The 12885-nt window shown below is 38.6% G+C and overlaps 1 protein-coding gene across 1 annotated transcript; it reads left to right on the forward strand.

The window, feature by feature from the left end:
* Positions 1–8429: 8429 nt before the first annotated feature.
* pmchl (pro-melanin-concentrating hormone, like) lies at positions 8430–8906 on the forward strand. The gene has a single exon (XM_042509830.1). The coding sequence runs from the start codon at positions 8449–8451 to the stop codon at positions 8851–8853; it is 405 nt and encodes a 134-aa protein (XP_042365764.1). The 5' UTR covers positions 8430–8448; the 3' UTR covers positions 8854–8906.
* Positions 8907–12885: the final 3979 nt, after the last annotated feature.

The raw sequence follows: 12885 nt of genomic DNA on the forward strand, positions 1-12885 counted from the left end.
GCTCAAAAACAGCACATACACATACTGTTTCTAAGCAAGCAAATCCAATAAAACTAAGAATCAAACTTCATAAAGTAGCCGTTAAGATGAAGAATAAACCAATAAAAGATAAAAAGACACGAGTCAGACCTGATATAAAAAAACCCAACAATAATACTAGCAGAAGACAATTAAAAGAGAATAATACATATAAATAAAATAACTAAAAAACAGAATGATATAAGATTAATAGACCATAAAACATGATTAAAAAAATAAAATCAAATAGGAAAATGAAAATAAGATGAGGCAGTTAGAGGAGGATAGATCATATGAATTAGAATAAATAAAATAACTAAAAGCAGAATAAAACAGACAAAAAATCTTACAAATTATGCAAAATAATTAGAATGGTCATAGATTTAAAATAAATAAATAAAACATGATAACACACAAGTAAAACCTACAAAGTAAGATAAAATAGATAAACCAAGAAATTAGTACCACCTGAGTTAAAAAAAAAAAAAGGAAATATGATAAAAAAAAAAATAGTTAAAATTCCTAAAGTCTAAAATAAACAGCCATGCTTTTTTGTAAGTAATAATAATAATAATAATAATAATAATAATAATAATAATAATAAAATAATTAACTGGCCATTTGAATTTTAAATTTTATGAAAGACTTGTTGAGTATTTTTTTCCCACCCTAAACTGCAATAACCTTTAAAATTAATAAAATTAATACAAGAGTTTAAGGCAGTCTACATTTACAAAAATTAATTTGTGTTAAGCCCTTAAAATTTAGCTTTTAAAAATGCAAAACTCATTGCTTTATTAAAACATCCAATAATGGCTAATCTAAAAAAGGTTTCTGAAATTACTTTTCAAATATGTTGTGATAAATCCACATTAGCTGCCCTGGATTGTGTTGTTCCCCTTCGATCTGCAGTGTCTGACTAAAGCAGCACATTTTCTCCGAGTGTGTGCTGCAGCTCTCTTGTTATACCCTGAAGGTGAACATCATTTGCTGCCAAACCAGGACACATCATCATTGTTTTTGGAAAAAGAACTCAATTTAAGAATATATGTATTCGCTCAGTAACCTTGTTGAATCTCTCGTTCATTGAGAATACCATTTATTCATATTGATGCAAACCCTGTTATATTTAACACCCAGTGCTTGTTACCGTGGATATGAGACACAGAAACAAAACCGCGGAGTCTGTTGCCGAGAAACAGCAGAGGAGTTTTACTGTCAGACAGCCAGTGTGTCTGGAGCAGTCTACTAACTCAGCATGAAGCGCAGTAAGAAATCTAATCAATGTTTTATGGACGTGAGACAAGTCAAACGGTGCCTTGTCATGCCACACAAACTAAAAGGTGCCTGCTGTTAGTTTATAGTGATCTGTGATTATGTTGTCTGGAAATACATCATGTATTTAAGGTGCTGTGTGTGGATGAGACAGCGCTGACATGCTGCAACCCACTCACCTGAGTAAATGTTGGTATTGTATGTTTCTACAAACCACAAGTATGTCAGACTTTTTACATTGAAACTGTTACGTTTCCTTACTTTTCAACAATGTTGTGGTTAATGTCTGGTTATGCTTAGCCCCCCACTTGGTCATGGAAAAGATTATGTTTTGGCTTATATTACCTGCTTGTGGTGCTCCAGTGGCAGCTGAAAATGCCATAATATCTCACTGAAAAACAATTGCTTTTTATGGCACAATTGCTGTTGGAAATACCACGTCTTGCTGAAAAAAGCCACTTTTGATGGCTAAATTGATGCTATAAATGCCACTGATGTCTCGCTTTTGGGGCGACACTATCATGGCTGGAAATGCTGGCACTATCTCCTAAATAAAAACCACCCAGGCACAATCCACGCTGGAAATCCTGCTGATGTCCTGCAAAAAAGACACCTGGTTTTGGTAGAACAATCACAGCTGGATACGGACACATTGTCTCTTTTGGTGACACAATCATGGCTGAAAATGCCGGCAATGTCTCATAAATAAACACCCTGTTCTGGTGGCACAATTATTGCTGGGAATGTTGCTGTTGTCATGCAAAAAACCCCAAAACAACTGGTTTTGGTGGCACATACATCTCTGGAAATGAAAAAACAAAAAAAAAAAAATCCACTCTGGTAGCACTGGAGCTGCGCTGATGTCACACACAAAAAACACCTGGTTTTGGTAACACAATCACAGCTGGATATGGTAATGATTTCTCACTTAAAATTGCCTGCTCTTTATGGCACAGTCACAGCTGGAAATGCTGTTGATGTCTTGCTAAAAATCGCCTGCTTTTACACAATTATTGCTGGAAATGTCGCCAGTGTCTCACTAAAAAACACCTAGTGTTAGTGGCTAAATTGCTGCTTTAAGTCCATGTTGAGTGTCCAACCATTAATACACTCTAAAGTGTGCATAGTGCCTCTTTAAAAGGACACGTGCATAGTTTTTCAAACATTTCACTTTATTTCTTGCAATTATGGACATATTTCTAAATAACAAAGCAAAAATGTAGGATTAAGTTAAAAGAAGAAAAAAAGAAATCCTTAGTTAAACATTTGCTGCAGTTGACATCATTTGTTACAGAAGAGCTCAAACCAGTCGAAAGGCAAAAAAAAGAATAAAATAAAATAAAATAAATGAATGAAATGATCAGTGTGTCTCTCAGTTTTTGCAGATATTAATGTGCTCAGGAAGGATTCCATCGCTAAAAGTTAAAAGCTGATTTAAAAAAGTAGTTTTTTTAGGCCCTTTTAGTATCAACACTTATTAAACTTCTACTTCTAGACCAGCAATAGCTTAAGATTTTATTCCCAGGGTGCATAAGGAGCTTGTCAAGTTAAGCATCTGTAAATCTCAAACTCCTGAATCTTGGAGCAACATTCCCCCACACGGCATTATCACTGTGGCTTATGTGCGGTCACTGAGTGTGAGCTGGACGAGGATCAGATTCCCCGAATTCTGCCGGCCTTCATTAATCCATCCCTTCTACAAAAAACAAAAACCAACATGATGCTGAGAGAACTTCTTTCTCTCTCTGTCTCCAACACTCAGAGCGCCGATGTGGCTATTTTTAAATCACATTGTGATTACATGTTAGTAACCATCTCCATGACGACCGGTATCTCTGCAGATATATGATGAGACATGAATGTGTTGGTATGTTTTTCTCTTTTTCTTCTCGGCTGGAAGCCCTGCATCCGCAGCTTACGCGGGCTGGAGATGTCACTTCTGTGGGAATAGTGTTTTAGCCAAATCACCCTGAGACGTAAAACACGAGATCCAAGATCAGCTTTGATTTCTCTGCTTTCATCTTCCCCTGTAGTCACATCCTGACCCCCAAACCGACCCTGGATGAGTGTGAGCCTCGAATAGCTAAAAGCAGTGTTTGGCTTTCATCTTCGGGCTCAGGGTTGTGTGCCATAGTCGTCATTTTAACCCTTTGAAACCTGAGTAAAAAGGCCTGATTCCTTCCAAGAAAAAAGGAAGAAAGTAAGGGTAACTTAACAAAAAATACCCATAATATTGGCAAGAAATTACGAAAAATTACAAGAAAATTACCTGAAGATTTGCACACTGAATAGATATGAACAGACATTTTTTCCTATGACATAATTTTAAATACATAATCATAATAATTACAAATACCATTCTATGGGTTTTTCCCTAGTTTTTTTTGTTAATGTTTTCTCTCTTTCTCTTTTTCGCATAATTTTTCTTAAGATTATGAGCACTAAAAAGAGATTACACACATAACACTATTAACCCTTTAAAGCCTGAGTGAATTGGTCAGATTTCTTTCAAAAATATGGGGAGAGGGCAAAGAGTAACTTAATAAAACATGGCCTGAATATTTGCAAAGAGTTAGTAAAAAAAGTCATAAGAAAAGTACCTAAAAATAAGGTGGGAAAAAAGAAAGAAAATGGTCTAGAAAAAAAAAAGAGAAAATACCCAAAAAGTGCTGAAAATAAAACAAAATGGATTTATTATATATATATATATATATATATATATATATATATATATATATATATATATATATATATATATATATATATATATATATATATATATATATTTCTATAGGGACAGTAAATAATTGTAACTGCCACTTTAATGCTATTGTTATTGTTTAGAAAACTCACATATTTTATATGTCAGATACTGTTGTGTTGAATGTCGCACCCATCGCGCCTTTTAAGCTTTCGAGATGCCGGCATGCTGTCTATAATCACACACTGGTGATTGTAGACTTTTTCCCCACCATTGTTTGAATCTGTCTGAAAATGCAGAGGCAGGTTAAAAAGGAACTTTGCAGCGAGCCTATGATGCAATCTCTGTGTAAAATGGGCCACTGTTTTTTTTTTCCTGTGCTTTTTTGCCAATTCAGGATGAGTCAGGTTACTGCTAGAAAAGGGGACTGGTTTCCTTCACTTCAGATAAATGCACAGAAGTGTGGCATCCCAGTAGCCGAATTGTGAAGGTGTACATCACGTAATTACAATGTCCAAATGTTCAGTTCGAGCTAAGGACCGTTGTTGCATGTCTCTTTCAGCAAAACAGTATGAGTATGAAAATACTCAAGTCAAGTATTTAAATCCAGTACTACATGATTGCATAGGTATTTTCCGCCTCTGCCTTGGTGTAAAAGCAGAGCTCTCTGGTTGCTTATTTGAGAACATCCAGTGAATTTCCACCAGAGCTTCCTGCCCTTGTAAAGGGAAGTCCACTCCGCATGTTGCGGTGCAGAGATCCTTAACCTGTCTGCAAGCGAACGAAAACTGAGATTTCAATCGGTTCGACCTCAGACGCGGCTGGCAGGACGCAGCGTGTTGGAATTTCAACAACATAATTCAATTTGTGCCTGTTAATACATTTACTGCCGTCAGATCTGTGTCCTGTATTTACGTAGCTGGAATAACACTTAAGCTTGTGCCGTGAGGCCGCCACTCGGTACGTAATAAAGAGAAGCGGCGCTGTGCTGAAGGGGGCTGCTGGTTTAATGTGCGTCTTCCCTCTGCACACGGTTGGGTCTTTTTACACCCCCCTTTAGACTCCTGAGCTGAAGCCTCATGTTTTGTTTGGCGCCCATCGGTGTAGTCAGCTGGTCAACACATCTTGGCCTTTTAGAAATCCCTTTTTTCTTCTTCTTTTTGATGAAATGTAGCACTGTCTGAGGCACACAAACAGCGTCAGTGGGCGGCTGTTGAATCACACCCGAGGACAAACATGGAAAATGTTCCCTGCCTCCTCCGCTTCCCTGTTTTCTAGGAATGTAAGGAAAACGACACAGGTTATTATCCTATTATATATGTATTAAACAAAGTGTCAGAGTACATGCAGTGGTTTTTAAAACAGGTAAAGAGGATTCGGTAAATTGACATTGAGAATATTGAATAAAAATGCAAAAATATAAGTTTGTGATGGACACATGGCATGAAGCTGCAATCCAATAACTGCACCAAGAAAACACAAGTCAGTTCAGTCTCTGACATAAAAAATCACCAGAAACTCCTCCACTTATGTTCTTATTTTTGTTCATGGAAATATTCAGTGTCTTTGTCTCAGTTTAAACCTCATAGTGCAAATTTGTGTCTGTTTGCATCTTGCACTGACTTAATTTGCAAATACTATCTCTAAGATCCATGTTGTATCAAGTCTGAAAATCTGAAAATATGGTTGTACAAAGTATGTCACCCTTTAAAAACCTTCTTTTAAAAACATGGTAAGAAGGCTATAGGCAACAAAAGACAAAAATGACACAAAATTAGCAAGAAATTAGGAAAACGTGCTGGAAAATTATTACATGCAATTTGCCAAAAAACAAAATCAACCAAACTATCAAACAAAAAATAATCCTCTAAATCTACTAATTTATTGCAATTTGTGTAGCACTTTTTATCAATTTGCTCACTGCCTTTCCCCCCAGGTTTTAGAATGAAATTGCAACAATGTGTACACGGTTCAAAGGTTTAAATATTTGTTAAAGGCATCTTAAAGCAGCCAAAAAAGTAATGTAATTTCATGTGTCAAAGGCTTAATATACACATATGATAATACAATGGAAAAAAATCCAGCATTGCCTTATTTAAACTTTTTTTATGTTCTCGTATCCTCTCTCATCTCCCTCTCTGCATTCCTACACTTGTATATTTAGCGTAATTCATCTATCTATCTATCTATCTATCTATCTATCTATCTATCTATCTATATATATATATATATATATATATATATATATATATATATATATATATATATATATATATATTAGAATTACTGCTGACTCTATGTATATATTAGAATTACTGCTGACTTGAAACATGTTTTCTTTACATATCTGCATATTTCGGTCACTTTATTCTGTGTGTACTTTGTAGCACATCAGTAGCTCTAATATTGTTGGTCATTATGTTGATTTTCTCTGTGCCTTTTAGAAGCCTGGCAATCCCACTTTAATTGTGTGGCTGCCTAAACTTAACCATAACTAAACCACAATTTATTTGCCTTGTCTAATCCTCATCCACGATCCTTTCCAGACCTCAAACAAATAGTTAAAGACTCCAAAATTTAAAACGAGTACTGTTACACTGTACTTTGAGAAACTGTATGAAAGAGAATAAATAAGAAACTATTCTGAATATGTTTTAGCTGAGAGATTACTGGCAGGTTTACCACATAGCTTTGAAATGTTGACAAAAATTTTTCTTCATTCCTAAAACACCTTACTGATCCATATGGGTTTCATCCAAAAACAACCTCTTTAGCACCATTTAACACCTCCTGCATACGAGCTCCGCCCGTCCCATCAGTGACGACTATCTGACATCTAGGAATGAAAGATAAGATTTAAACAAAACCGTCTGTCTCCTGAAACCACACAAGGCCTTTCAGACGGTCATAAAAACAGGGTGTAGATAATTCTCAAACGCCAGACTTTTTAGAAACCACAGACATGGTTTTCAATAAGTCCACGGCACTTCCCATGATCCGAACTGCCCAGCTGCACATTACCAAGACTAAAATAACCTTAACAATTTAATGACATCAAATTATACGTCTAGCCATCAAAGTTTTATAATGTGCTGAAAATCATGTCGGTAAAATCTCAAATCCCTGACAAACTTACTGTGCTTAACCCTTTAAAACCTGGATCGACATCAGATTTCATGTGCTGCGTTCAGACGCCTTTCACACGCTATTTGACCCTTCCTTCGAAAATATGGGGGGAAAAAAAACAATGACCAACTTGGCAAGAAATCTCCCACAAACTGAAAGAAGTGGTAAAAACTAGAAAGAAAATTACCAAGAAAATTATCTCAAAATTATTTTTAAAATGATGTTACAGAAAAAATATCATAAAATCTATTAATTTTGAAATTTTAAATTACATTGTCTTTTTTTTTATTTTCAGGTAATTTTCTTGTGAATTTTTTACTATCTTTTTGCAAATTTTTCAGGCCATGTTTTGTCAAGTTGCTCTTTGCCCTCTCCCCATGTTTTTGAAAGACATCAAACCAATTTACGTAGGTTTTAAGGGTTGATAGGGTTATGTTTGATCCATTTTTTGTGCTCATAAGCTTATTCGCAGCCTCTGCTTCTTAGCTCATTGGAGGACATAGCTGCTTTTCTTTAGACATTTCTGGAATAGCCGATGACAGGAAATTATCCGTGTCACAAACCCAAAACGTTAATTTGTCAACACCTTTGCTCTGACTCAAATGCCACCTGCATAATTTACATTTCATATGGATCTTATGCAAACCCAGGTGTGCAGAGCTCCTGCAGCACCCATCTGGCACCCGTAATTAGGGCGGATTGTAATTATGCTGCCATCCAGCAAGAGATCAAATCAAGTTCCACCTCGGGGCCTTGGGAGCAGATCCAAAAAAATACTTCCAAACTTCACTTTCTGATTGACACGTCGACAAGGAGCTGCTGCCACGGACACACAAACACTTGAGGAATCATTTGTTTGCTTTTTTGCGCTAATCCCAAAGTTAAATCCCATATTGGAGATTGTTGCAACAATACCACGAGAGGACGGCTTTTATCTCTGAGTATCTGACACCACAAAGAGCCTCATGGGTGAGTAATCCCTCCGTGTTGTTTTAAAGGGCAGTAATTTTGGATTAATATTTTTGTCAGTGTCACCTGCTCAAAGAATTCCCACTGTTTCATCGCCAGGAGTCTACTATCACGCACCATGTTGGAGATGATTTTAATTAACTTTCCACCAAAACAACACTCTTGAACACTGCGAGAGTTCTGCCCAACTGACTTTTAATGCTTTTAACTAATTTCCTGAACACAACGGGAGACGCTGTGATCGGGAAATGATTCAACGTGGCCAATCCAGCGCGTCCAGAATGGTATAAAAGAGGATGATACGATCTGTGGGTCAGAACGACAGCTTCACGAAGCCAGTGCCTTGCAAGATCTTCACCATGAGACAATCACTCATGTCCGTCATCTTTGCCGCAGCGCTCTTTTTCGAGTGCTATGCTCTGTCAGTGGCGATACCCATGGGCAAGACTGATGATGGCTCCTTGGAGCAGGATACTTTGGCCTCGCTGTTGAGCGACGAAGCGCCAGAAAACTTCAGCGAAGCAGATCTGGCTCCTGTGGGTAAAACCAGAGGGCCGAGGGTGATCGTCATCGCCGATCCGAGCCTGTGGAGGGACCTGCGGGTGCAACACAACGGACTGTCCCTCCACAAGCGGAGAGCTGACGACAACAGTGTGGTCATCGAGCACAGAGACGCCAGCCAGGACCTGAACATCCCCATCCTGAGGAGGGACACAATGAGATGCATGGTGGGACGGGTGTACCGGCCGTGCTGGGAAGTCTAGGACTCTGCTCGTCTAGGCGCCGAAACAGAGGACGAACGCCGCATCCTCTCCTGCCTCACACTGAGCTGCAAGATAATCCAAAAATCTATGTATCTATATTTAAATTATTGCAGATCTGAGAATTAAAACAGCTGATTTCTGCCTTATGTCTGGTGTATGTTTGGTATTTGTCTCACCACTAAACTCTTACCTCTAAAATTAAGATCTTTAGACTTCTAGTTCTGGGAGTGTGCAAACATTTTTTTTCGTTAAGAAATAGAGACCGCACAAATTGTTGTTGTTACTTTTCCGTTTCCCCGCCGATTAAATAAAGAGTGTAAGCGTGTCAATAAGTGAGCTTTAGAGGTGACGGTAGGTTTTTTCTTGAACTCTGGACAGAGCCGGGCCAGCTGTTTCCCTCTACATCCAGTGTTTATGCTAATCTAGGCTTAACACCTGTGTGCTCGCTTTCAATCGGGCTGCTTGCAATTGATTAGATTGGTGTATTGACAGGAAGTCCCTCACAGCAGGGTGTCAACTACATACCTGATGTTCATTCTATGTGCTTCTGTTTGTCGCTGTAGCGTAGAGGAGCTCTGTGCCACTTACTTTTAAAAAACAACAGCCATGAAAAAACATACGTGTATTTCGTAATGAACAACTGGGAAGTGCAATATTTCTGAAGAGCACATGGAGGCAGCATTTGTCACACCCCCTTGGCATGTGATACTGATGCCAAAGGCACCCTTAGGAGAAACATTGGGTTTTTAACTAACTCCATTGTAAACCCATCCACAGCAATATTTGATGTTGAAAACTTGGCCGTGTATGCGTGGCGGTAGCTGTGAATGCAGGTCTGTAAATGCGGTGTAGCAGGTGGAGTTTCCATGACTTTTTCTCCTCAACATTGTAGCAGGGTTTATTCGAAACTGCACCTAAATGTGTTCCTGCAGTAGCGCTTAGTTACAGTAATAAGTTGGTGAAAGTTGGCTTCTACTGGAAGTACTGTTCAACAGAAACATCTGTGACTGAATGAGTCCCTTTGATAACCTATGACTTCCCCACTTTCAGCAATTCCCCTAAAATTACATGCAGATCTTCCCATAAGAGTCTGTTGCATCAGATCCTGCGTACTGGTAAATGACTGCCGTCTTATGTGTGCTGGTGACTTCTTGCCTGCAGAACAAAGGCGAGCTCTTGGGAGATTATTTCCAACTGTAGAGGAGCTCATCAGAGCATCAGGGTAAACGATTTCCTCAGCTTTGCAGATGTGTCCGGCCCTCAACGAGCTCCTCAGTCAATCAGGAGAGAAATCAAGCTTCCTGATGTCCGATAAACATCAATTACAGATGATTTGGCTCATTACAGCCTATGTGGCTTCTGGCTCGCCAAATGCAGCTCATGATTGAGATCTGCAGATCTTGCAATGAGAATGTGAGAAAAGGTTGTATTTTTACCTCTACCATGTTGTTTTCCAATCTGTCAATTAGCAGGATATCCCAAAAACATGTCACTTAAATGAAATTTGGTGGAAAATTCATAAATTCTTGCACACCATCTCTTCTTATGACTCCGTGTGGGCGATAGCTTTTGTCTGAAGGCATTATTTTTTTTTTAGCTTGTCTGTCCACATCGTTGTCTCAGGTACACCTTGAGGGTATTTCATTAAATTTAGCACAAACATTCACTTGGATTCAGCAATTAAGTGATTGTATTTTAGTGATCATAGGTCAAAGGTCAAGGTCACTGTGACATACATATATCTCCCAATTTATATCCCAATTTCACACAAACCCCTACTTGCACTCAAGGATTAATTGATGAGATTTTGGTGATGAAAGGTCAAGGTCACTTTGACCTTGCATCCGTCTCATTCGTGTGAACACTCATCTCAAGAAGGTTTTGTAGGAATTTCCTCAAAATTGGCAAAAACTTTGTGACCTCACAAATCATGCTTTTGGTCATAACTCAAGAATTCATACTCATTCATACATTATGACAAAATGTCACACAAATGTCTAAAAGCTTAAAATGATCAAGTGATGACATTATGTATCCAAAGGTGAAAGGTCAACTTCACTGTGACATTATAATGTTCTGCAAAAACACTTTCTTTAGTCATTGCTCAGCATCAGATCTGAGGACCAGAAGGAGAGACATTTGGTGACACCAGTCTTGGGTGTTGATCTTGAAACTGTGCTGATTGTAGAGATCATCTGTTGAACATGTGTGTGAAGTGGATATAAACTTTAAGTGCAACTTGACTGGTGTGTGGAGGCATACAACCATGTGGCGGTGATTATATTTTGTCATGTCAATATTTAGATGAGGTCAAGTCGTGATCTCGACCAGTAATTCATTATTTCTTTGTGAGGTCTTTGTGACTCTGGAAAGAAAGGATTAACCCACGTGATGCTGTACGTCTCTGTTGGTACCGAGAAACGACCTTTTTGTGTGAGTTCATAGAGTAAACCAGTTCAGAGTCTGTGTGGTCGTGCGTGTATGTGAGGTCCAGTTGTGACTTGTGAATACTTGCAGCACCTTCCCTGCCAGGAATCGGTGGTTAAAAGCAATAAAAACAGCTTCTGGTGCCTGATTGTTGTGGGTCTGTCAAAGTGGCTCCGTCGACTACTGCAGAACATTCCTGACAAAATACAGAGTGAGAGCAGTGAGTCAGCAGAACGGAGGATGTGTTTCTGGGAATGCCTGCACCTTTTTGGTATTTGGGAGTAAGCTTCTGGGGTTGGAAAAACAATTAGGCTGAAGACTTCGGCAGATAGCCAGCATGTGAAAAATGCAATGCCGACTCTGACAAAAAGACTCATAAGCCGCAGTTTGGAAAACTGTGGTACTTTGTTAACTATAATAGACTGTTTAATGTCCAGTTTGACAACATGAGAGCAGTTTTTGCAAAGTAAATCCTTTAATTGTGATGAATATTAGATGACACATCAGAATAGATTTCCGAAACAGAGAAGAACAATTATTGTTCACCTGGGGACACAGATGATTTATAGCCATGCTTGTGGGAAGACTCTCGAGATTACAACGATTAGAGATTACTTCTGTCCGGATGGAAATATCCCCAAATCTTTTCCATGAATTGCCCTCTAAGTTTGTATAGACATTCATGCTCCCTTGAGGAAGTTTTCTTTTAGCACAAAGAGAAGGTCAAAATTTCAGTCTCACTTTCATGTCGTGCATTAAAGGGACAGTTCATCACAAAATCAAAAACATTTATATTTTCCCTCTTACCTGTAGTGCTATTTTTCAGTTTGGATTGATTAGGTGTGAGTTTCCCAAATGTTTGACTTCTAGCAAATATAATGTAACTACATGGCACTCCAACCTGGTCTTACTCCCAACTGGTCAAAGTCAATGCTTGTCACTATTTCTCGTCATCAAATACACACCGTGATACCCTTTAGCAGTTGCCATAGTATAAAGAGCAAGACATTTTTCATAGATTGGGTTTGGAGAGTTGATGTGAATGGGTCAAACAAACGTTAATGAGTGGATACTGTGCATTTCCTGGCGAAACGGAAGTTTATTTTGTAATGAGACAGTGCATTTTGTAAATTGACTTGTCATCCCTAAACGTCTAAAACTCACCTGGAACCCTGGAGGGGTACCTAGATACTCATAGTTTGATGTGTAGGGCCACGGATCAAACATCTGCATTTGTCAAGTTGTGAGTAAAAATGTTTCGACAAACCATGATCCAGTTGCTCAGGATAATCCACAGACCTTGTTGTGAGCAGTTTCATTTTCAGTTTCAAACTATTTTCTTTGTACAGAAGTGCACCTGCCAACCGTATCACCATCCAAAAGGAAGTATGCATCTGCTGCTAGTTCACCGCCATCGATGTTTACATCTCACGCTGTCACGAGCACAAGCCTCTCATCCATGAGTGGATGCACGCTTCCTTCTGTGCTCCGAGGGTGGCGGGGGTAGGAAGAAAATAGTTCCAACGTGAGACTGGTCAACATGGATTATCTTGAGTAACTGGGTCATGATTTCTGGAAAGACACATCGCTGTTGAGTTTTTCAAA

Source organism: Plectropomus leopardus, chromosome 20 (genome assembly GCF_008729295.1).
Source record: "Plectropomus leopardus isolate mb chromosome 20, YSFRI_Pleo_2.0, whole genome shotgun sequence".
NCBI lineage: Eukaryota > Metazoa > Chordata > Actinopteri > Perciformes > Serranidae > Plectropomus > Plectropomus leopardus.